This window comes from Rhincodon typus, chromosome 23 (assembly GCF_021869965.1).
Source record: "Rhincodon typus isolate 14 chromosome 23, sRhiTyp1.1, whole genome shotgun sequence".
NCBI lineage: Eukaryota > Metazoa > Chordata > Chondrichthyes > Orectolobiformes > Rhincodontidae > Rhincodon > Rhincodon typus.
In genome coordinates, this window is record NC_063354.1 from 20,197,196 (window position 1) to 20,222,899 (window position 25,704).

Consider the following 25,704-nt stretch of genomic DNA (forward strand, 5'->3'; position numbering starts at 1 on the left):
TCGGTGATGGAGGGAGTGGATGTTTGTGGATATGGTGCCAATCAAGCAGGCCGCTTTGTCTTGGATGGTGTCAAGCTTTTTGAGTGTTGTTGGACCTGCACCAATCCAGACAAGTGGGGAATATTCCGTCACACTCCTGATTTGTGCCTTGTAGTAGGACAGGCTTTGGTGAGTCAGGAAGTGAGTTACAAAGAGCAGACAGCAGCGGAGGATTCTTGTGGTACAGTATTAGTGCTGGTACCATGTGAGCCAGGAGGCCCACCATAAAATCTGTGTGTGTCATAATATCTCTGAACAGGCTGACAAGAAAATATCTAGTGCCGGCAGCTGAGGGGTTATAGCTAAGAACAGAGACTTAGCTTTCAGGGCTTCAATCCTTTGATCAGGCGCAGAGTGCTCGACAATGAGAGACCACCGCACCCCCCACCCCCTCCCCAGCCTCAACAGTGCGGTATTCCAGAGGCACAGGAAAGTAGCTGGTCTTCTACTCAGTCCTTGAACCACCACAAACTTCTGGTGTATCAGGGACATTTAGTGTCAATTGATCCATTTGTGAGGCCTAATTGACATTTCCATGTGAACAGATGAGATTTCACTTTGGTCCCTTCCTACATCTGAGTGAATCACTGAAGATTTCCTGCTGCCAGCAGATTCCCCTTTGTGAGTTCATGCTTGTTCCAGGTGGTTGTTAACTTTCTCCTGAATTATGCTTTTAAAAGATTCCTCAGCACTGGTGTTAAACTGACTGGCCTGTAATTGCCAGCATTATCCTTCTCCTTGGGGAAATTCTACTTCATTCATTGCGTTCTTGAGATGTGGAAAATTTGATGCACGCATTTTTGTTTATACGTTGCAGGTTTAAAATTGAATTTGCCATTTACTTCCTCAATTGCATAACTGCTGAAATTAAATTTCATCGTCCTCCACTCTATTATGTTAAAAATGTTGAGTACAATAAACAAACAGGGTATCTTTTAAATGTAACATTTTGCAGCCTGTTCTCAGTATTAGTAATGCATCTTCTGGAAAATCCTGCTACCTATAAAATGCTACCAATTTCCCAGAAATTAGTCCTATGATATTTCAGGTTTATTATCTGTGCCGTGCTAAAGGTTGTTGCACACAGGTATCAACTGAGTCACAAAGGTGAGGTATGAGTGAACCATTTTATGCATTCTGCTTCCAATTCACAGTGAGCAAAAGTTCACAGCAAACAGCTTCCAGATGCTGTTACAAAAGACAACACCAATCAGAAAGCAGTAAGAATATTAAATGGAAAGGTCATGCTGGTGTAGTAAGGCAACATTCTTTAGAAGATCTGGTAGTGAAGGGAAAGTTGTAAACTGTAGGAACCTTTGATATACCTGACATGAGATTACTTTATGCTGTCACTTTGGACAAAGAGCAAAAATATTCACCTCCAAGCCCTGTCATCCCAGCATTTTATGAGCACAGGAAGTTCATGCATTAAAGACTAGCAATAAAAGTAGAGCAGAGCATGAGTTCCACATTCCATAACAATGTTGGAACTGGGCCAATGAAAGAGAAAAACAAAATTAAATTCCTCTCTTGATACTTTGCACAGTGGAATATATATACCAAGGTGAAAACAAATGTTAGAAAGAGAAGGGCAGATGTTACAGATATTTCCTATTTTATTAATATCATGAAAAATATCTGTTTATTTTGTATGTGATATTTGGGACTTGCAACAGTAGATGTCTTCATTATAGTTTCCTCTAAATTATAATATGATAAAATCTTCTTTGTTAGTTCACGGCCAAATCAAAATGGTAAAGTCTGTCAATACTACTGCAAATACTTTATAGATCCACATCATGACACATCCCTTCCCTCCTGAAGGAGGATTTTGCGTCCTTTTTTGCTACAATGCCAGATTTGTCCTATCTATCAAATTATAACCAGAGCATCATTTGCTGTAGCTTCCTTTCCTGTTCCTGCATCATTGTCTTTGGCTTTTCCCAAGCCTCTTTCCTATTTCTCATCTACATGCTGCCCCACTGACACAGGCTACCAGTTACAAAAATGCTCTTCAATCATCATCCTGCTTCCTGCTACTCAGCCAGTTCTGTATCCAATTTGACAAATTTCCTTTGATCCCTTGGGCTCCTACCTTCTGTTATGGACCAAATCAAACCCCTTCAAAATATTTTAAGAAGTTAGCCTAGACCCCAACATTTTCTTATTTTAAAGGTAACTGTAAGGCGTTATGTTCCATATGCAATTTGATTGGCCAAATTACTTGACTTTAAACAAGACACCCTTTATTTTTACACTATGGTTAAAATACAGACAAAATAAAATAAAAGAATTGGCTTCACTGTAGCTCTATCAAAATGCTTCACCAAATAACATATATGTATAAAGCACTACTTGTTAACTGTTCCAATATAGTAATATCCCATAAACACACCCTTGGCAAGGGCAAATTCAGTAAAACTGGATTGTCTCACATGCAATTCTAGCGTAGGAAGAGAACCCAGCTTTTAGTTATAACAGAGAGAGGAATAAGAGTTTCCACATCCAGTTTCAAGACTCCAGCAGCTGCAGAAAGCTAAAACTAAAAATCCTGGTCCTGTGTGAGCTTGACCCTACCATTCAGGCTGCTTCTATTGTTCCAACTTTAAAAATAAAACCAAGGCCTCACAAGCTGTCTATTTTATTGGCTTTGAGCAGACTGCTCCCAGCACTGTCTCAACCTTCCTTCATAAAGACAAGGACAAAGTACACCTCTTAAAGCCATAGTATCATCACAATTCACCGTTGGTCTCCCATGCAGACTCTTATCAAAAGCCTTGCTGAAGTCCAAGGAAACTGCATCAAGTGCATTCTCCTCATCTTACACACCTTGTTCCCACTTCAAAAAATTAAATCAAGCTGGTCACACAAAACCATGCTGACTATTTTTAATTAATTCCTGCCTCCAAATGCAGGAATTTCTATCCCTCAGACTTGCTTCCTTTAGTTTTGCCACCTCTGAGGATAGACTGACTAGACTGTGGTTTCCTGGCTTATCTCTTGCTCCCTTCTTGAATTACGATACCACGTTGGCTTTCTTCCAGTCCTCTGGCACTTCTCCTGTCGCCAGGGAGGAATTGAAAATTATTGCCAATGTCCCTGCTATCTTCTTCCTTGCCTCACTACCACTATGGTCCTTAGTGGCCCTGCTGTTTCCTTAGCTTTCTTTTTATTCTTAATGTACTTGTAAAATAACTAGGGATTGTCCTTCATTTTACCTGCCATTATTGCTCATGGTGCCTCTTTGCTATCCAGATTTTCTCTCTAAGTTTCCCGTTACACATTCTGTATTGTCTGGGGTTTCTGCTACTTTCACCACCCCTCCCCATCTCCCCAACCCAGATCGGCCGTAAGCCTGCCATTTTCTCTCTGTATCCAATCCCGTATAACCCTTGATATCCAGTGTTCATGGGATTTGTTAGTCCAACCCTTAGTCTTTATTGGAACATGTGGGTCCTGTGCTCTGACTAGTTCCTTGTTGAATGAATCCCACTGCTCTGACAAAGACTTACCAAAAAGTATCGGTTCCCAGTCTGCTCTGACCAAATCAGACCTGATCTTATTAAAATCGGCCTTCTCCCAATTTAAAACTTTGATTTAAGCCCCATCCTGTCCTTTCCCATAACAATCGTGAATCCAACAGGAGTTATGTTCACTGTGTACAAAATAATGCTTCAAGCCACTGATATTTCAACCACTTGCGCAGCTACGTTACCTCAAATTAAGTCCAGAACCATTCTGTCTCTTGTAGGACTTGCTACAAAACTCAGCAGGACAAACAAGGCAGGAGAATACACATTGAACAATAGGACACTGGGAAGCATCAAGGATAAGGGGGATATTTGCATGTACACCAGTCCCTTAAGGTGGCAAGACCGGTAGATAAAGTGGTTAAGAAGGCATATGGGATACTTGCCTTAATTAGTCAAGGCATAGAGTTTAAAAACAGGGAGGTGATGCTGGAACTGTATAAAACCATTAGGCCAAGGCAAACGTGTTGTGTGCAGCTCTGGAATTCACGTTATAGGAGGAAGGTGATTGCACCGGAGAGGGTGCAGAGGAGATTTACCAGGTTGTTGCCTGGGCTGGAGATTTTTAGTTATAAGGAGAGACTGGTCTGACTGGGGTTGTTTTCCTTGGAGCTGAGGAGACTGAGCAGGGACGTGATTGAGATGTCTAAAACTTTTGAGGGGCAGACAGGGTAGATGGCAAGAAACTTTTTCACTTGGCAGAGGAATCAACGACCAGGGGTCATAGATTTAAGGAAAGGGCAGGAAGTTTAAAGGGGTTATGAGGAAAACTGTTTCACCCAGAGAGTGATGTGAGTCTGGAACTCCGTGCGTGTAAGGATGGTAAAGGCAGAAACCATCATAACATGTGAGAAGTATTTAGATGTACACTTGCAATGCCAAGGCATACAATGCTGTGGGCCAAGTGCTGGAAATGGGTATTAGAATAGTTGGTCGTCTGTTTTTGACTGGCACAGACTTGATGGACCAAGAGGTCTTTTTCTGTGCTGTCGACGTCTGTGACCTTTACAACTCTAATACCGATTAGGATTTTGCATAATTTCTATATAATTAGGTCTCTACCTGGAGGACAATGCTAACATCTTCAAATTGACAATATAAGGAACTGTGCATTGTGCTGAATATTTTTCCAGGCCACTAATTAAGCTAAGTATCATCTGGAAGAAGGACGGGGTTCCATTCAGAAGTGGGTTCAGTGATTTCCACCGGAAACTGACCATCCTAAATCCGAAAATACGTGATGCTGGGTACTATGAATGCGAAGCTGTTCTCCGAAGTAGCAGTGTTCCATCAGTTAGCGCAGGGGCCTTCTTGTCAGTACTGGGTGAGTACCTGGAAAATTCCCAGTTCTATAATGAGTACCTGCATAATAGATACAAAACATTTTACAAGTTCATTCACAGAACATTTACAAGTCTGGAATCAGCTTTGAATTGCTTCATTTAACAAACTATTGAAAGGGGTTAAATGACTTGTTGTTTCATGGAACTAACCACTGCTTTATTTGTATATAACTGCTATCAATTTTGTTGTAATTTTTTTTCAAAAGACACCAGGTTCTATCCATTGCTGCCCACTCACTATTAAGATCTCATTTCCTTGTCATTCCGGTCAGGTGCAAGTGCTCTTAGAGAATTCTGAGTCTACAGTGATATCACACAGCTGCAGCAGACTGATGTTTTTGTTCTGACTGGACTGCAAAATGGTTCCCTTTCAATGTTTCTTTGTCAAAAGCCATATCTATAGCTGATCTACCACAGCATTGCACATAGTGAGTTAGACAAAACAAAGTATTATGATGCATGAAGCACAATATAATATCAAGAGCGTTCATTTAGTTTTAATTAAATAAGTCAAGTTGTATTTTTATTGCAGAATGTCACAATGTTAGTGATAACTTCACCATCAATCCATGAATATTTGCATATTTGCAGAGAAACTGTATATCACTAGTGCTGATTTCTTATGAACCTTAAAGTATGCATTTAATTTTAGCCATTGCCTTGTTTAAAAACAAAACACACTGATGCTGGTGATTGAGAAAAGTTTCCAGGTTTTGGGTAAGGATGAGGTACAATGCTGCAATTGTGTATAGAGGTATTAAAAAGTGGGATAATGGCAAGGTGAATATTTGGACCTGGATTTTCACTCCCAGTGTGGATGCACCCACCTCAGGATAAGCCACCTGGAATGGTGGGAATTTCACTCTGGGTTGGTGGACAGGAGTGAGATGAAATCACGCTCATCCCAGATGAAAATCAAAGGTGACTACAGAGACTGCTGAGTGCCAATATAATCCATTTAAAAGGCCCACCTCTAAACACTGGGACTTTATTTTGTTTTCTCAAACATTAAGCTATCTGACCCTCACGTGCTATCCAACTCCCATGCTCATAAATCCAACCCATACGTCCACCCACCCCAAGACAAACTCTAGGCCATGAGTGACAATTCTTGCCAAAATATGACCCCAATTCAGCCTCATCGCCACTTATTTCCCCTGTGCTGATTTAGTGTCATACCCATCTCCATCCATCACCCATTGCTGTTACACTGTCAATGCCAATTTACTCAGTATCCACATGGGTAGACCATAGGAGGTAAACTGAAGTTGAAAAAATTCTAAATATCTACTACAGACTTCACTGTAAGAAATAAAAACCTCATTCATGAAAGCCAATTTAAGGTACTTAGGTTCTCCAAAACTACAACAGAATGTGTTTGTGTGCTCTGCGACACTGGATCTCACTCTGTTTTATACAATTGGAATGGATCTACTGATTAATGATCTGACTGCAATAAAAAATCATTTCATGTCATGGATCTGGAAAATTGCCTGGCCAATTCATACTATTAGGGAGATTATGGTTTGAGAATGTAGTGAAACATATCCTCAGGATGATTAAAGTTTTATCAATGATAATTTTAATTCACATTTTGTCAACAGAAATATTTCCATAGGACTCAAAGTTTACTTTAAAAAATTCACATTCAGTCTTTCATTTCTTGCAGAGCCGCCACAGCTAATCCTGGAACCAGAGCGTCACATGACAGCTGAGATAGAGAAAGTAGTGGATATTCCGTGTCAGGCTCAAGGTATAATTCACAGACTGTTTATTGTTTATTAAATTCAGTAGGAGCATTATATACGAATGAGGCTGGATATTAAGTGATACATTATATTTGAGGTACTCCTTTTCCTGGTGACTGCCTGTATTCTGTAATGTTGAGTGATCACTCGGCATCTGAATGAGTAACCATTTTTACATTGTTTTGGCAGGTGACACATTTTGTTCCCTCAGATCCCTGTGCGTGAAATCACGAAATGAAATTCAGGACTTATGCAATTTTATTGAGTTGGTTTGAGAAATACATTTCTTTTTTTTAAAAATGCTTAGAGTGCAAATTCTCTGAAGAGCTGCTGCTAGGTACCTTTCCTGTCATGTTAAGATATGAAGAACAGTCACAAAATCACAAATTAAAATCCATGAAGTTTCAGAGTTCTTAAACCATATGGGACATGAAATAACTCCACAGAGGCCAGTATCCCATCACCAAGTCACCCTTTATTTACAGATGGAAAGTCCTTGACACTGATCCAGTTCCCTCAGAACCAACTCTCAGAATGAACAGAACCTCTGAAACTCCTGTTTATATCTGTCAGCCAGGGCTCCCTTATAGAACCGGATTAACAGACCCAATTAGGGAATTCATTCTATGAGGTCCACCTGGCTGACCCCATGACAATCACTACATCCCTGCCCCTCTGAGTCCAAGGACATAGGCTGGTTCTTTTTTTTGTAGCACCGCGTCAGGTGTTTTAACACCAGGTCAGGTTCCTCTGACTCTGCGACTGTTACAGGCAAGTGTGTAACACACAGTAGCTGGCCTCTTGCACCCGGAGCATCTCGGAAGAAATTCATTCTCCTCTTCAGCGGCAAAGTCATCAAGATGGCAACATCCACCATGTCTACCTCAGATTGCAAGGTATCTTCAGTGCTTAATGGAGAGGGAGAAACTTTGGGTTCTGGAACAGTTGGAGAGCTGGGCACGTTTTCCTCCTGCACCATTAGTGAGATTGCAACTTTCAAATGGTCCATGTACTTGTTCAGGACCGTCACACCTACCTGAACTTTTTATGTCACTGGACCTGATCTCGTGTTGACCATGCCTCTTACCCATACAGGGCCATTCCTGTGGTTCCTACACCAAACTTCATCCCCTGAAGTAAACTGTCTCTCTCACTTAGTAGAGTCATCTGTCAGGCATTGGCGTTTCTGATGCCATTTCACACTGTGCACCCCCACCCCCCACCAACTCCAGGTTTGAGAAGATCAGATTTAACCTGGTGCAGAGTCTTCTCCCCATTAGCAACTCTGCTGGAGCTATCCCTGTAGTTGTGTGCGGGGTGGTCCTATAATCAAATAGGAACTGGGACAGTTTGGTATCTAGTGAAGCTGTGGGCTGTTTCTTTTAGCCGGGCTTCATAGTTTGGATTGCTCTTTCTGCCAGCCTATTGGATGACAGATGGTATGGAGCAGTCCTTACATAACAAGTAGCATTCAGTCACCCTTTGTTTACATGTGGAGAGTTCTTGACACTGGCCCAGCTCCCTCAGAGTCAGCTCTCAGAAAGAGCAGGATTTCTGACATTCCTGTTTATATCTGTTAGACAGGGCTCCCTGATTCAAACAAATCAACAGCCCCGATCAGGGAACTCATATTCTATGAAGTCCATCTGGCCGACCTCATTACAATTACTACAGGCCACAGGTGCCAGGTTTATTTCCCTGTTTCTACTGAGTCACATATTTTCAGCCATGGCTGGAATTTGAGTGTTAAAATTTGATTCAACGCCTTGAGGACAAAAGGAAAGCAATTGCCAAGAGTTAACAATTCCGATTACTGGCCATTGACCCTTCTTTGGAAGTTAACATGTGGATGTCAGATGTGAGCAAGAATGTGTTGAGTGGTGATTTTTATTGTTGTTGAATAACCAGTTGTCGCTAATAGTCCATATCAAACATGAAGAACAGATGGTCAAAAAGGCATACAGCACACATGCCTTCGTTGGCCAGAGTATCGAATATAAAAGTTGACAAGTTATGTTACAGCTGTATAAAACTTTAGGTAGGCCACATTTGGAATGTTGCGTGCAGTTCTGGTTACCATACTACCAGAAGGACATGGATGCTTTGGAGAGGGTGCAGAGAAGGTTTACCAGGATGTTGCCTAGTCTGGACGGTTTTAGTTTGGAGGAGAGGTTGGATAAACTGGGATTGTTTTTACTGGAAACAAGGAGGCTGAGGGCTAACCTGATAGAGATCTGCAAAATTATGAGAGGCATAGATAAGGTGGATAGTCAGAGGCTTTCTCCCCAGGGTGTAAAGATCAACTACAAGAGAGCACAGGTTCAAGGTGAGAGAGAGAAAGTTTAGGGGAGAAGTGCGAGGAAAATGTTCCACACTGAGTGTGGTGGATGCCAGGAATGCACTGCCAGTGCAAGCACGTTAGCAATGTTTAAGGCCTATCTTGATAGACACATGAATGAGAGGCGAACAGGGAGATAGAAACCACATCTGGGCAATAAGTAGCAGTTCTAAATAAGGAATAGGAATCAGTGCAGGCTTGGTGAGCCGAAGGGCCTGTTCCTGTTCTGTATTGTATTGTATAATAATTTCATCATCAAGGCATTGGATGGCTGTTGGCATCCCTGCAGTGATAGCCCAGCTTCAATCGGCACCTGTGGGATCAATTTACTATTTATTCCAAATCCGGTTCCTGTTCCTGGGATGAATGCATGTTACACTTCTGTAATGCTGTTCCTTAGTATATTCTGGTAGAATGTATTACTGGTATGAAACATGCACTGAGACTGCCACAACATTTGTATCTGGGAGGAGCAGAGAGTGCAAAACGATGTGACATTAGGAGGTTATGAAATTGGGCAGTTCAGATGTGCTTTGAACAACTAAGAACTGGAAAATTTCTAAAGCAATGGGTCAAGGTTGTGTTTGTTATGCTGGTAAAATGGATTATTACAAAAGAGCAATTTGACAATTTCAGGCTCTAAATATTATTTGTTCAAATTTCCAACTTTGCATATTTTCAGTGTTCTAATTTAAATTAGTTATGTCAAAAGTCTTCTTGGATTCAATGCATGTTCTATATTTATTGGCAACCCCACCATAAGGAGATCATGGTGCACATGAAAGAATACCAACAATGTATAGTAAACTTGCTTCCTGGAAGTACTTTATTCAAGCATCACATATTTATCAAAGATTTCAATCATTAATTTATGTGATTGCAGGTGTCCCATTGCCAGTGATATACTGGTATAAAGATGCAACACTGATCACAAGGTTAAATGTGCCCAGATATAAGGTGCTATCCAATGGCAGCCTACAGATCAGTGGACTGATGCCTGATGACACGGGCATGTTCCAATGCTTCGCTAGAAATGATGCTGGTGAGGTGCAAACTTTCACCTATCTTGCTGTTACCAGTAAGTAAATTATCATTTAAGCTATTCTGATAACTGTCATCCAGTCTTAACTTAGTTGACATTTCTGGATTGATGAGCAATGCCGCAATTATACAAATCTAAACTTCTAAGGATGACATTTTCTTTCATCTTTAGAAGAAATCTGAGGGGTCTGAAGGTTTTGTATGGCTTCTCTGTTGAATATTGTGAACCATGGAGGGTGTTTTACTTAAACAATGGAAGTGTTTGATTAGGAGAAACCACCATAGACTTACCATCTCTGGGTCATATATATGTTGCCTGGCCATACGGGTTGGTTGTGGCACTCCCTAAGTGATCTTTTCCTCTACAACTAATTAAAGTTTAGCAAATGTGCCAGCCAATAATGGGTGGAGTGTGAGAGGTGCCATGTTGATTTTTGGAGACCAGTCAGCAGCCCTCACACAGCCTGCACACATTGAGCAGTTTGGAAGTAGTAGAGACCAAGGGAGTCTGTGGTGATCGGCTGGAATCAGAGAATGGGTGGTAATCATCTATAAGCCAGTTTAATTAAAATGCGCTTTTAGTATGAATCTTAAATGACTTCCAGTCAATTGCATAAATCAACTAGTCACCTGATACATGTAAAACAAAACATAGTGGGATAGATTTTCAACTAGGTATTTTCATGTAAAACGAACTCCTTACATATCAGTGCCAGTTATATATTACCACCTAATTTTCTTCATCAATGTCCACCTGCAATTGGCTTTATACCTGGGTGGCAAGATAAGAAGATCATCCTATATGTAGAGCCCATAGAAGTTTCAGGTTGAAATCAAGATCAAAATTATTTTGGAAAATGATTTGCTGCCCCTCCCTGAACAAACATCCAAGATGCATTGTTATTGGCATATATCATTACTGCTTTATTCCACTTGACTTAATGAGGGTCAGACTCTTTCTTATCCCTTCAGTTCAAACTACTGTATTCACAGAAATTTGATCATATAATATTTGAAAAAGTGGTATTTGATGAAGGACCTCTGCAAATGTGATTGTATTTGCATTGTTGCATAAAACTTAGATCCTCTGTGGTTCAGTATCTTTGTTCGTGCTTCATGTCACCAGTTGTTGTGCAAGAACTTCCAAGAACCAGGATGCTACCAGTCAAAAATAGGGGGAACCAAGGGCAGGGAAAGGGGAAAGATTTGGAAGGGTTTTGCAAGGAGGAAATTGGAGAGAAAAAGAATTCATTTAATATGTCAGGCACTAAAAACATAATAAATGACCAGGAGACAGGTCCTGGAGATTCATGCGGTATTCCAGGAGACCATCCAGATATCTGGGGCATTTGACCATTCTATATTTATGTTGAATCAAGTGTGTAGGTATAAAATCTAATTTCTTTCCAGTATTGACTATTGGATAATATTCAAGATATATTACGTACAATTAATATTGCTTTAACAAAAATAACATTAATATTGCTACAAAATAAATTTGGAACAACATCACTCAGCATACTGAGATTGATTAATTAGTGTGAACAACAGTATTAATTTTTTATGATTGTTACAGGCATTTCTCCTAATATTACTAAGGGACCATCAGACAGCACAGTGATTGATGGGCTATCAGTCATTCTTTCTTGTGAAACATCAGGGGCACCACGGCCAGCAATCACCTGGCAAAGAGGCAAGTATTAATATGTAACTGCTGTTGTATGCAACACATTTCATGAGTGTTCCATTTCTTTCAATTTGCTAACTCCAGCATTTCTGTACTGTTCATTTCCACAATCTGACCCTGTCTTGTTCGCATTACATGGGTTTAATCATAAATTCTCAATAAATCTAATGTGGATGCTGGAATTGGTCATGGCCAGTAGCTGATAACTCATGAACATGACACATATGCATTTAAGTCATTCATAAATTTGTCAGTTTTGCAGCATCTTCCTTGCTGTTGTACAGAGTGATATATGTGCTCCTGGCTTTTACAGATAGACTTATGTCTCAGGTGCCTATGGTTAGACCCAAATGATGGACCTAAACTGATGGTAGATTTTTACTTTAGCTACTGCTAGCATTCAATAATTGGAAGTACAGAAGAAATCCTCCCTCCAAATGGAGCTTCCAGGCTTCCAAAGGCTATTTTCAAGTCATTTCCTCCAATAATGTTGCTTCTATTTGGAGAGATCCTGCAAAATGGATTCAATGTGAAAGACCATATGTAGCCTTTTGTATGTGGTACATCCAACAAGAGTGTTAACAATAATGAGATGACTCTGACTTGATCTTCAACAGAAAACAACAAGACTATAAGTACCTTGTATTAAAATTAAGTTTCATCATTATTGATACACTTCACTTGATCAGTATTACATTTTAATCTTCATGAAATCACACAAATGATTAAATAAACTGCATTTCGTATATATTCCTTGGAAGAACAAATGCTTTTTCAAAATATTTCCTGATCCCTCGTCTGGTAGGTAAAACCATGCCCCTGCAATACTAACAACTCACCAATAATCCAAAAAATAAATTAAAAACAAGCAATTGTCTGGTCATTCAGTCAGTAGTTGTTTGTGTAATCTTTTACATATTCATTCATGGGATTTGGGTTCACTGGCTGGACCAGCATTTATTGCACATCCCTTATTGCCCTTGAGAAGGTGGTGGTGAGCTACTTTCTTTACCGGCTTCAGTCCATTTAGTGTAGGAAGGGAGTTTCAGAATTTTTACCCAGTCAGTCTGAAGGAATCCCCCTCTGAGAGGAATAGTTTTTCTCTAACAAGGTTTGTACATCTTTGGAATTCCCTTCCTCAAAAGGCAATGGATGCAGTATCTCTAAATGGTTCTTGATTACCAAGAGATGAAAGATTGTTGGAAATATGCAGAAATATAGAGGTGAGGTTAAAATCAGTCATGATCATATTCAATGGTACAGCAGGCTGGAAGGGTAAAATGACCTACTCTTCTTCTTTGTTTGTATGATATATTACCAGATCAGGATAGTGATTGGCTTGGAGGGGAATTTGCAGGTCATGGTCGTTCCATGTATCTGTTGCAACCGGCCCTTATGCCATTTAATCCAATAAAGTTTAAAAGCCAGCAGCTTGAGATATTGAATATTGCTGAAAAGCGAGCAATGCTGCTGAAGTTCGTTTTTCTTGCACTCGTCAAATCCTCACAGCAATTTGTACTGTAGGAGAGAAGGCTGCTGATTGGTTGGCAAGTCAGTTCTGATTGGCTGAGGTATCACTATGGAGAAAACAGTGAGGAACTATCAGCTCCCAAAGCTCCCGAGTTACAAAACACAAACAATTGAGCTCATATTGTGGCTGCTTTATATTTGCTAGAAATGACATACATTCATAAACGGCGATCCATTCTTTGCAAATAAAAGGAATACTTACAAGTCTTGTGCCTTCTCTGAATTACCTGGGCACCTGAAACAATATTCATGTTCTTGAAGTAGCTGTGCCCAGTCTGGACTTCTGGATTCCTAGCATTCACTGCTGTTGGGTACACTCTCACTCAATCCAGATAACCTTTAATGGTGTGTCCAGTAATAATCTTCGGTCACTGTTTCTTTTGAACTCAGACAGTCCCCTTTCTTGACCAGTGTGCCATTCTGTTTGTACTAACTCACCCTTGCCATTTTTCACTTACTCTCAGCATCCATTTTCATGTCTTCTCCACCTCACCCCCAGCAGATTTTACTATCACTAAAAACTAATATAGAGTAGTTTTCTGCAATTAACTGCCCCAGGGCACTTTACAGAGGGTTTATAAAACAAGGTGTTACAGCAGGCCACATAAGGAAATGTTAGGTTAGATTCAGAAAAATCTGGTCAAAAATCGTGGTTCTGAGAACCTCAAGGAGAAAAGTGTGATGGAAAGGTGTAGAGATGTAGGGAGGGTATTCAAGAGCCTGAGATCTCAGTGATTGAAGGCATAGCCACCAGTGGTGGAACAATTAAAATTGGGGACGCCCAAAGGTCGTGGTAGAGGATGTTCTGCAATAGGGAGAGGCAAGGCCTTGGAAGAATTTGAAAACTGAGTGAGAATTTAAAAATTAAAACAGTGCCTGACTGGGAACCAATTTAGGTTAACAAGCATGAGGGCTGATTGGGGAATGTGACTTGCTGTGAGTTAGATGAATGGCATTGGTTGAAGAAGGCAGCTCACCACCACTTTCTTGAGGGAAATTAAGGAGGGTCCCAGCCAGTGATGCCCATATCCCATGAATGAATTTTTAAAAATGGTATACTGAGTTTTGGAAGCTATCACATTAATAGAGGGTAGGATGTGGGAGAGTAGACAGGAATGCATTTTAATAATCAAAGTAAGGACTATTCCATTGGTATGTATGAGTGTCTCAGCTATGATGAACTGACACAGGATGAAGTTGGGTGATGCTGCACTATTGCATGGTTGAAGGGATGGCATAAACTTGAGGGTACGATTTCATTTCTGGATCAAACGTGATAGCAAGAATGTCCTTGGGTACCTCCTGAAGAAAAGTAGCAACTAATTTTGGCATAGTCGATGGGCAGGATTTCCATTTTTGAGAGGTGGCAACGTAATGGTTTTGTATCATGAGAGTGGAGTGTTTTTATTTTATAAAGCAATCAGCATTTCCAACTGATGGTTTATTTGTGCCTTAGTTGTGGTACTGTAGTGTGGACTGCAACTTAAATCCAATGATCTCTGAATTTCTATTTCTAATTATAACAGGAGAGAAAGTACTTGCCAGTGGGTCTGTCCAATTACCTCGCTTCACACTACTGGAATCTGGCAGCCTTCTTATCAGCCCTTCCCACATCTCAGATGCTGGGAGTTACACATGTCTGGCTATCAATTCTCGAGGAGTTGATGAGGCTTCTGGAGATCTCGTTGTGTGGGGTAAGAGATGATACCGTTTGGAAAATGGAAGTATCTTCTAACTACAAATGCTCCATACCTTTTTTTTATATCAAAAATATACTTTATTGATAAAATCATCTTTATTTACAGACATAGTCACTATAGCAGTTTGATTCTGTATGCAGTCTCTACATAAGTAGAACAAACAAACCCAAGACATTTCTTATCTGTACAAGACTATATTTACATGCATTTGAGGCACCAGGAGGGTCTGATAACTGAACAGACTCCCATTTAACTTCAGCAGAAAGACCTTAGATGGTGGTCTTTCCCCACTGCACGTTGGCTGCAGCTGCCCCAAGCGTTAGTGTGTCCCTCAGCATATAGTCCTGGATCTCAGAATGTGCCAGTCTGAAACACTCGGTCGATGTCAAATCTTTACACAAGTTTCAGACAGACCAAAGGGAATCTTTCACTGAGTTGATGTTTGTCTCGGTGTGCATTCCGAGGAACAGACCACTCGCCTCCTCCTCCCCCATGGTGCTGTGCCTCTTGTTTTGCTTGTAGCCATCCCTCCACAAGTCTTTATCATCACAGGAGCAGCTGGTGTGTCCATCGTGCAGCTGCCTCTTTCCGTTTTGCTGTGGGACTGCGGTTGTTTCTCACCAGTATCCACTCCCCCTCCTCCTTCATTGACTCTGTTTGTTCAGGTGAATGTTGGGTTGCTTGCTGTGTCTCCGCGCTGGCTAACTTTTCATTCTCTCTGGCCTGTCCCTCCTTCTGGGTGCCTGTCCTTTCAGTTTTCTTGCTGGAGGGTGGCACATTGCTGTCCTTTGGGGGTCCACAGCCTACGTTGCTACTTCTGGCCGTCTGAGTGTGGCACGCACACCCCTCCACTCATATTTTGGGCAGGCCTTGTGTAGGTGGCCTACTTTCCCACACAGGTTGCAGCCCTTGGACTCCTTGCAGTCCTTAGTCAGGTGCCCCTCCTGTTTGCAGTTCCTGCAAAGTGACATGTTCCCTGACTTCCTGCAGGTTCAGCACATTCTGGGCTGCCCCACATATGACAGGTAGCCTTGTCTCCCTTTGATCACAAAGCTGAAGGGTAGGTAGAGAAATTTCCCAGTAGCATCCACCTTTAGGGTTACCTTGACCTGCAGCTTGCTGGTCCAGATTCCAAAGGGGTCCACTACATCGGTGCTGCCTCCTTCAAGCATACGTTCCTTCTCAGGAAGATCAGGACATCTGCTGCTGGGATGTGGGGATTGTAACAACCCGTGCAGGCAGAAGGAAAAACAGTGCCACAGAGAGGGGACCCTCACCTCCTTTCTTCTCAAATACCTTCAGGAGACACTAACATTGTTTCACGCTCCTGATGGTTTCATCAAAGTCGTCCCGGTCGGGAAATCTACAGTTAGAAAGTATCTGCTGCTTAGAACCCACAGCAAATAGCAGGACTCCTCTCAGGAAGATGGCCTGGTTCTCCATATTCTTCACAGGCACCCTGACTGAATTGCTGACCCGTTGGCCTGGGGCACAGGCACTAACAGAGGTCATAGCTCTGGTTGGCTGATCAGCGAATTGGTGTTAGGCTGAAGCCATGAAGATCCACCAATTTCAGCCCAGCTCAGCCTACAATCTTCCACATTCTGCTCGCAGTCACAATCCAGCAATGAATTCAAGACCTTCTGATGATGAAGGTTCTCAGCTCGGACTCTCTATACAGTAACATATCAAGGAAACAAACAAACATTGGAGTTTGACTCTATCCAAACAAACCAAGGACATCTCTTATTGTACAAGACTATATTTACATGCATTTGAGGCACTTGGAGGGTCCAATAACTGAATGGACCCCCAGTTAACTTCAGCAGAAGACCTCAGACAGTGATCTTTCCCCACTGTACCTTGATGGCAACTGACCCAAGCTTTAGTGCGATCCTCAGCAGTCGTGGACCTTGGAATGTGCCGGTCTCAGTCAGGGTCAACTCCTTGTTCTGGAATACCATCAAGTTTAGGGCAGATCAAAGAGTGTCTTTCACCGAGTTGATGGACCTCCAGGCACATTCCAGCAGGAGATGTGTGAAAGTCTCAACCCACCCCCAGAGCTGCTTTGAGGGGAGCGTTCAGTAGCGCAGACTGACTGGGCGTACCAGAATGATAGTGCCCTTCTCACCACCAGCCAAGCGATGTATTGGTGCTTGTTGGAAAGTTTTGGTGATGAGGCATTCTGCCAAATGACGTTGACAGCCTGCTCAGGGAACCATGAGACAGGATCCACCCTCTCCATCTCTCGTACGGTCCTGTCAAGTAAGCTTATGGCAGTGAAATAGAGAAGGCATTTTGATAGGAGCAAATTACTGCAGATTCTGGAATCTGTACCAAAAGCAAAAAATGCCGGAAATCATGGTGAGTCAGGCAGCATCCGTGGAAAGAGAGCGCAAACTAACATTTTAAGTCTCGATGACTCTTCATCAGAGGATTTCCTGTTTCCAGACATTTTGATAACTGTGGTGTGCCAAGCTTCAGGCTTGCATCATGGGCTTTACAATAAACATCAACATCACAGTACACCCCAGTATGATTTGTAATGAGATAAAATTACGTGAGAAACTTCAATCAAGGATGTTAATTAAAACCATAATGAATGAATGCTTTTCAGTTCCTTACTGCCTGAATATTTATTAATTAGATTGGCTCTCCTTGATATGCAAACTATACCTACTTTGCATGCACAGAATAGATTAATTTCAAAATAGACGTTTCTCCGGCTCAAATATCACAGGTGGCCTGCACTGAGAAATACATTGAGATTGTTTTGTTCAAAATCATCTCCTGTTGCTCAGTTGTGTAGCTATTACAGCTGTGGCCCTGCTACTCATTGACTAAAGGTTGCAAGTAAGGAAAAAGCTACTTCTGGATCAGGAAACAAATATTCTCAACCAATTTCTGAGTCTCCTCCGTTTCTGATTCAGTATGGAAAACCTTCATCATCGTCAGAAGGTTTCAAGATCATCTCTGGATTGGGATTGTGAGGAGAACTTTGAGGATTGTCGGGTTGAGTGAGGTGCAATTGGCAGTTCTTTATGCTGGCTTTGGCCGAATGCCAATTCAATAACTCGCCATCCTCCAGCAAGAAAACTAAAATGAGGGACACCCAGAAGGAGGAGGAAAACACAGCCAGCACAGAGGCACAACAACCAACCCAACCTCCCACCTGAACAGACGGCGTCAATGGAGAAGGAGGAAATGAAGGAGGTGGATTAGTGAAAACTGGAGAGACAACAAAATGGAAAGAGGCAGCTGCACGACGGACACACCAGCAGCTCCTCTGACAATGAAGACATGCAGAGGGATGGCCAGCAACACAAAAACAGGAGGCACAGCACCAGGAGGGGAGAAGGAGAGGAGCACCCCACAACCCGGAAACACCGGACGTCATGAGGGGACTGGTGAAGCCCATACCTCCAGCCATTGGGAACCAAGGGATTACCGACCGCGCCGCAGCTCCGGGAAACTGGGAGCAGCAATAAGGAGCAGAGCACGACAGTCCCTCTGCCAGACTGTGAACCAGACCTTCTTGGCTTTTCTCCCGCCCTGACAACTCCGGATCGGGAACAGGACAGCTACCTCAGTGCGGAGAGTGTCCAACAGTTCATCCGCACCACGGGGATGCAAGGAGTCCCCCAGTAACAAGACTGTAGGTGAACGGGAATTGGGTCTACAGGTATTTCTATATACTGACAAAATGGGTTTTAAAATTGCCAGTATTAATGTACATGGTGTTAAATCTACTGTGCAGTGTGTTTTCATGTTGGTTTACCAGGTGAATGTCAAAGCAGACCTCCTGTTTGTGCAGGAGTGCGGGATATTGCACCTCAGCAGCTGCAGGAAATGGTTGAGCTTCTTGGCCCATGGGCCTTCAATTTGGTCAAGGGGGGAAACGATTGCCGTTCGTCCAGCTGAGGTATTCTGCTGCGTGGAGGCAATTCTACCATCTCTGAGGTTAAGGAGGTGGTGGGTGAGTGCCTCCCAATAGCTGATATCATGTACAAAAATGCTCCCCTGAGGCTAATTAACATGTACACCTCGGTGGGTAAAGAGTGAGCAGCTGGACATCCTGCTGGCCCCATCCAGGCTGGTCTTTCTGGCCGGAGATCTCAACTGCATCACCGATGCGGATGGATGATTCAGAGGGGCTGACAGTAAACCGGACACCGCGTCCAGATTCCTGATGGAAACAGTTAAAGTCGCCAAGCTGTATGAGATCTTCAGCACCATCTGTAGATGGAGCCCAGCGTAGATACACCTGGTCATGGCCAGACGTGTCTAATCTGCTCAAGGATAGATTTTCTGTCTGCATCTCACATTCTCAGTCAGACCCACCGACATCAAGCCAGCGTTCTTCTCCGACCACTGACTCCTGCTGGACAGCTGTCACCTACAAGATGATCAGTGGGGGAACATGGAAGCTGAACGTGAAACTGTTGACCCCAGAAACCATTGTGTAGCTCAAAAGGGATTACACAGGTTGGAGAACCATGAAGCATCTCTTTGAGTCTCCAACGGACTGGTGGGAAATGGTCAAGGGGAACATTAAGAGGTTTTTTTATTTATTCTCAAAGATGAGAGAGACATTGGGAAAACTGTCCAAACTTCAAAAAAACATGCAGAACCTACCCCTGCTGCAGACCATGGCAGTCGATGTCAGAGCATCTCCAGCAGGTGAAGAGCCGGCAAGCCTCATTTCTTGCCTCAGAGGCCTCCAAGATAATCTTCCAATCCAGGGTCTGCACCGTGGACAGGATGAGACATGCTCGCGTTTCGTCTTCCGGAAGGTGCACGAGGAGACCAGTCTGAAGGAAGAAGATGGCTCGGTAACATCATCTCAGTCTGACATCCTGAGGATCAGCAAATCTTTTTATGCCAAACTGCATGACACAAAGCCCACAGGCAAGCGCAACCTACCAGTTGTTCGCGTTCTCCATCACAGAGTTCTTAGACAACAGCACACTGGAGAAGCCGGACCAGCCGTTATCTCTGAATGAGCTGACCAAGGCCCTCGAGTCCTTAGAAAAGAATAAGACTCCAGGAGGGGACAGCTTACTGGCGAGTTGTATTCGACTCTGCGGGAATTGATTGGCCAGGACCCGCTGGAAGTGTATGCATGTGTGGATCCATGAGGAAACCTATCATCACCATCATCTACAAGCGGAACAGGGAGAGGTAGGAAGTTAGAAATTGGCAAACAATTTCACTGCTGAATACAGTTTACAAAATCCTGCCTAAAGTCATTGCCAACCAGGTCAAGTCTGCTCTGGGATCAGTGATTCACCCCGACCAAACCTTTCGATTCTTTTAGATTTTAGATTTTGTTGCCATATGTACTCAAGTACAGAATTAAAGGAATACAGTGAAAAGTGTGTAATGTTGCCATACAACGTAACCAGGTACAAAAAGTGCTTAGGTATAAAGTAGTAAGAGAAACAAGAGTTAAAAAGTTAAGCATTACTTAATAAAATATGAAAAAAAGGAAATAGGTAATAGTTTACATTAAAGTCCTTTGTAGTTTAAACTAGGAAAATAAAGGAATAAGTTAGAAGTTCGGCAGTCTTTGAAGAGGCCTCCGCTTATCTCGCTGTGCAGTCTGTTCTGGACAAGTCACCACAGATACCTTCGCTGTTGCTGAAACTGCCCCCTCTCCGACCTACCCCGGTGCCTCAGGAACATGCCCTGGCAGTATCCTCTGGCACACCAAGCTGAGACACCACCACAAGCCGGTGAGAGACTGGCCAACATACCACTGAGAGACCAGGCCGGGATCCGCCGAGAGACTAGGCTGGGACCAGCCACGAGCCACTGGGAGAGCAGGCTGAGATCTGTCGAGGGACCAAAAAGGGTAAAAAAAGAGAAGGAAACAGAAGGAGCAGAGGAGCTCTGGTTGGAACATCCTACTGTACTGCCATCTTGACCATAACCTGTGCTGTACCAGGCAGAACGGTCTCTGAGAGCCTTGCGCTCCTCAGGGATATGATCACCCCACATGCAGAACAGGGGGTAGATGCCTGCCACATCAGCAAGGATAGGATATCACACACCAACATGAGGGATATGCTGTCCAAAATGGTCTTTGGGAGGGAATCTGCAGTGGATCTGACTGCTCTACACCATCATCGCTAGCGCAGTTTCAATTAATAGGTGGGAATCAGAAAGCTTCCTGATCACATCTGGAGTCAGGCAAGGCTGCCCACTCTCTCCTACCTTGTTTGAGAGTTGTATAGAGCCTTTAACTGAGTCTATCAGGAAGGATGCGAGCGTGAGAGGGACGACAATTCCAGGCAGTGGAGACCTGCACATAGATGATGTCGCCATTTTCTGCTCGGATCTGCTGTCAATGGGCAGGATCATGAGCATCTGCAACCAGTTCGAACTGTCTTCAGGAGCCAAGGTACATCAAGGCAAGAGCAAGGCCATGTTCTTTGGGAATGGGGTGGAGCGACCCTTCATTCCCTTCATCATCAGGACAGATTACCGGAAGGTGCTGGGAATATGGTTCGGAGGGGCACAAAATTGTGGGAGGAGTGTATCACCATGGTGAGGCAGAAACTGGGCAGTTGGGAGAATCGCTCCCTCTCTATTGTGGGTAAAAACCTGGTCATCAGGTGTGAGGCACTCTTGTAGTACGTGGCACAGGTCTGGCCAATTCCCAGAACCCGCGCTGTTGCAGTCACCCGAGCCTTTGTCCACTTCATCTGGATGTCTAAGATGGACTGTGTCCTCAGGGACAGCATTTACAAAACTCTGGATAAGGCGGTTGGTCGGAAGTATCTGATGCTGCCCTCATCCTGATGGTCACCTTTATGTGTGACTGCATCAAGCTGTGCATAGACCTTCAGTATGTAAACACCAAGTGTCACAATGTACTGAGGTTCTACCTGTCCCCAGTGTTGTGAAGGATGGGACTGGCCTCGTAGTTGGACCATTCCATATCACCTGTCCTTTGTGAAGAAATTTGCAAAAAGAATCACATTCGACCACAAGTTCATCAGGAGGTGGTCAACACATAGAATCCTTGAGAACCTGCAGGAAGAGGAGAGAGTGGATCCTGTTGGGTGTTCTCTGAGCACAGTCAAAATCATTTGGCAGAATGCCTCAGCACCAGAACTTTCGAACAAATGCCAAGACATTGCTTGTCTGGTGGTGAGAACCCTGTGCCATCCTTCATGTGTGCCCAGACTCTCTGTGCCACTGTACACTGCCCTCAAAGTGGCTGTGGGACGGTAGAGACTGAGACACATCTCCTTCCGGAATGTTCCTTTGCAAAGGACATCTGGAGAAACATGCTATGGTTTTTGTCAAGGTTTGTCCCGAGCAGCTCTGTGACGCAGGACTCTGTGCTATACCGTCTGTTTCCTGGGATGCACATCAAGACAAACATTGATTACACCTGGAGGACCATCGACTCCTTGAGAGAAGCTCTTTGCCTGCCCGAGACTTGTTGGTCATCCAGAGCAAGGAGCTGACCCTGACCGAGTGTTACAGACTGGCACATTCTAAGGTCCAGGGCTATGTGCTAAGGGGTGTAGCTCGGGGCAGCTGCTGCGAAACGCAGTGGGGAAAGACCACTGTCTAAGGTCTTCCTGCTGAAGTTAAATGGGAGTCCATTCAATTAATGGGCCTTCCTGGTGCCTCAAATATATATAAATATAGTCTCGTACTAGTAAGGAATCCCTTTGGTTTGTTTGCTAGATAGAGTCAAACTCCAATGTTTGTTTCAAAAACAGAAGTTGCTGGAAATGCTCAGCAGGTCTGGCAGCATCTGTGAAGAAAAAAATCAGAGTTAATGTTTCGGATCTGGTAACCCTTCCTCAGAACTATGTTTGTTCAACAAACAAATAATGTTTGTTTGCTTCTCCATGTGCTACTGTACAGAACCAAACTGCTTTCTTGATAAGGTATGTATATAAAGATATTTTTATGAATAAAGTATGTTTTTGAAATATAAAAAAGCCAGAAACTAATTGTGAAAGGGAAAATACCCAAAATAGAACAAAACTATAATTTATTGAGCACAAATATTGGGATGAATTTTACTCTTCCTGGGGTGGATTTGCAGATAAATGTAGGATGTAAGATTGGGCACAGTGCTATGGGCATGGTTCTTGGTACATATTCAGCCATCCCTGCGTCTGTCCTCACTGTAATTTTATGCATAGTGAATGATGCGTCAGTTAGCCTGCCCAGATCAGGGACAATTGGAGTGATTAAATTGCTAATTAATTGACACTTAAGGGCCTTTTCCTGTTGTTGCCATGATTTTCTTCTCTGAGGGCAGAAATTCACACCATGGTAAATCCAACTTGTTTTCACTATGCAAGCTAATATTGGGCAAGGGCAGAATCTACATTAAGGGCCCTCAAACCTGGTGTCCTGCTCCTGCAACACTCCTCTTAGGATCTGGTTAAGTGAGTAAATGAGATAGAAAAGGTCAAACTCAAACAAATTAGTCTGTGAAAGCAGGTCAGGAATGTGGGTTCTGGTTGTGAAAGAACAAAATCTAAGACCAACATTGAGGAATTCTTCACAGAAAAATATGATAAGCATGCGGAAAGGCTGGTAGGAAGACAAAAATCGTGGAATCATTAAGAAATGGTTGGAACCTCTGATGTGATTAAAGTTTACTTCAGATGAAATAGTTAGAATGGGTTAAATATCCTTGTTCATCTGTATACATCTCCTGTTTAGCAAACTGCACAGAGAATTTAGTAACTATCCATTACATTTCATTATCCAGGCTTATTTTCTTGAACACTAACACAACATTCTGTGTGTGATGTGATTGTCGTCAGTCGTAAATAAAAACAGAGAGGCTACCATGAGAATACCATGTTTTGAACTCACTGCGATCTTTTACAGTGATCCAATAAAGAGGTTGGTTTTTCTGTGCTGAAACAATAGGAGTGCAAACTTATGAATAGGAGCCTATTCCACCATTCAATTTGATCAAGACTGACGCATTTCTCAATTTCATTTACCTAACTTTGTTCGTGTCCCTAACACCCTCATCATGCAAAAATCTCAATTTTGAAAACTACAACTCATCCAGGATTCTCATCATTTTGCAAAGTCAATTCCAAATTCCCATCTCCACTTGTGCGAGAAAGTACTCTTGATTTCACTTCTAACTCACCGAGCTCTAGGTTTAAAATAATTGCTCTTTTTTCTCAGTTCTTTCACTGGAGGAACTAACTTATCTGTATCAAATCTCTTTATAATTTTAAACATCTCAATTAGAGCACCTTTCGACTGTTCCAAACCCAAGGGAATACCAACCCAGTTTATACAACCTCTCCACATAACTTTCTAAACCCTGGTATCATTCCAGTGAATCTGCACTGTGGCCCCACAGCTCCTCTCACCAGCTTTTATTAATTTGTGTGCAGGAATAGCTAAATCCCTTTACTCTTTTCTACAGCCTATCTCTTGCCAGTAACAAAAACAGTCCCTTTTGCCTTTCTCAGATCCAAGTAACAAAGACCATAAGAAAAAAGGAACAGGAATAGGCTGTTCAGCCCCTTAAGCCTGCTCCATCATTCAATGGCTGATCCAACATTCCTCACATCCACTTTCCTGCATTTTCTCTGTAACCCTTGAGTTCCCCACTGATAATTTCACATTTCCCCAATTGGCTCTTTGGGTTTGCTCACACATTTCATCTGTCAATGTTATTTTGTAACTCTCTGATTCCATCATGTTGTGCCTCCTAACCTAGTGTCGTGCAGCCTTAGTATGCAGCTCTGATCTTACATGCAGATCATGAATGTATAAGATGGTGAAAACTGCAGCCCCAACACAACATTGCAATTTGTCTTTAGCTGCCTTCTACCATAAGTAAGTTGTCGCAGAGAAATGAAATAAAATTGAAGAGAAACTCTAAACCAAAACAACAATGACATTTATGGACTAGGTGAATTTGTATAAGATTATCATCATTCCGTTTGTATGTTTTTATATACATGTGCATGGGTTAACTGTCGGACTTTTGACTTATAATGCAACGATGCAAAATTTCTATTTGAAATGTTCTCAAGGTAAACAATCTGTGTTAGAGCGCCCTCTATTGATGTTACATGAGCATCGTAACACGTTCAACACTCACATTTCTGCAGTTCTTTTGAATTGGTGTTTTCCTTAGATTCAGATTCAAAATAACTATTCCAAAGCTCCTTATGTGTATGATATTTTGGAGCAGTGGAGTTCAAAGCAATCTTTGTGTATTATTTGCCCTGCTCCCAAGATACAATGTGACCCAGACAAAGTGATGAGATAGTAAGAACTGCCGATGCTGGAGTCAGAGATAACACAGTGTGGAGCTGGAGGAACGCAGCAGGCCAGGCAGCATCAGAGGAGCAGGAAAACTGACGTTTCAGGTGGGGACCTGAAGAAGGGTAATCCCAGACAAAGTGATGGATCAGTTTCATATTCTGAAATTATTGGTTGGTCTAATCAAGCAGTACAAGTCCTAAGAAGCAGAGACAGTAGGAACTGCAGATGCTGGAGAATCTGAGATAACAAGGTGTAGAGCTGGATGAACACAGCAGGCCAAGCAGCATCATTTTTTTCCGGAGGGAGGACGGTAACTTCTTCAAGGTAAGCATCCTTAGAAGAGGCTTCGCAGTGGGGTTAAAATTGTTTCAGAGATAGTAGGAACTGCAGATGCTGGAGAATCTGAGATAACAAGGTGTAGAGCTGGATGAACACAGCAGGCCAAGCAGCATTGGCCTGCTGTGTTC

At 42.7% G+C, this 25,704-nt stretch overlaps 1 protein-coding gene across 1 annotated transcript in view; it reads left to right on the top strand.

The window, feature by feature from the left end:
• sdk2b (sidekick cell adhesion molecule 2b) overlaps positions 1–25,704 on the top strand; it is a 428,005-nt gene that overhangs the window by 163,266 nt on the left and 239,035 nt on the right. The window contains exons 7-11 of the mRNA XM_048611111.1: positions 4,703–4,893; positions 6,582–6,665; positions 9,882–10,076; positions 11,616–11,732; positions 14,783–14,950. Coding sequence (XP_048467068.1) covers positions 4,703–4,893; positions 6,582–6,665; positions 9,882–10,076; positions 11,616–11,732; positions 14,783–14,950 — 755 coding nt within the window. The remainder of the gene's footprint in view (positions 1–4,702; positions 4,894–6,581; positions 6,666–9,881; positions 10,077–11,615; positions 11,733–14,782; positions 14,951–25,704) is intronic.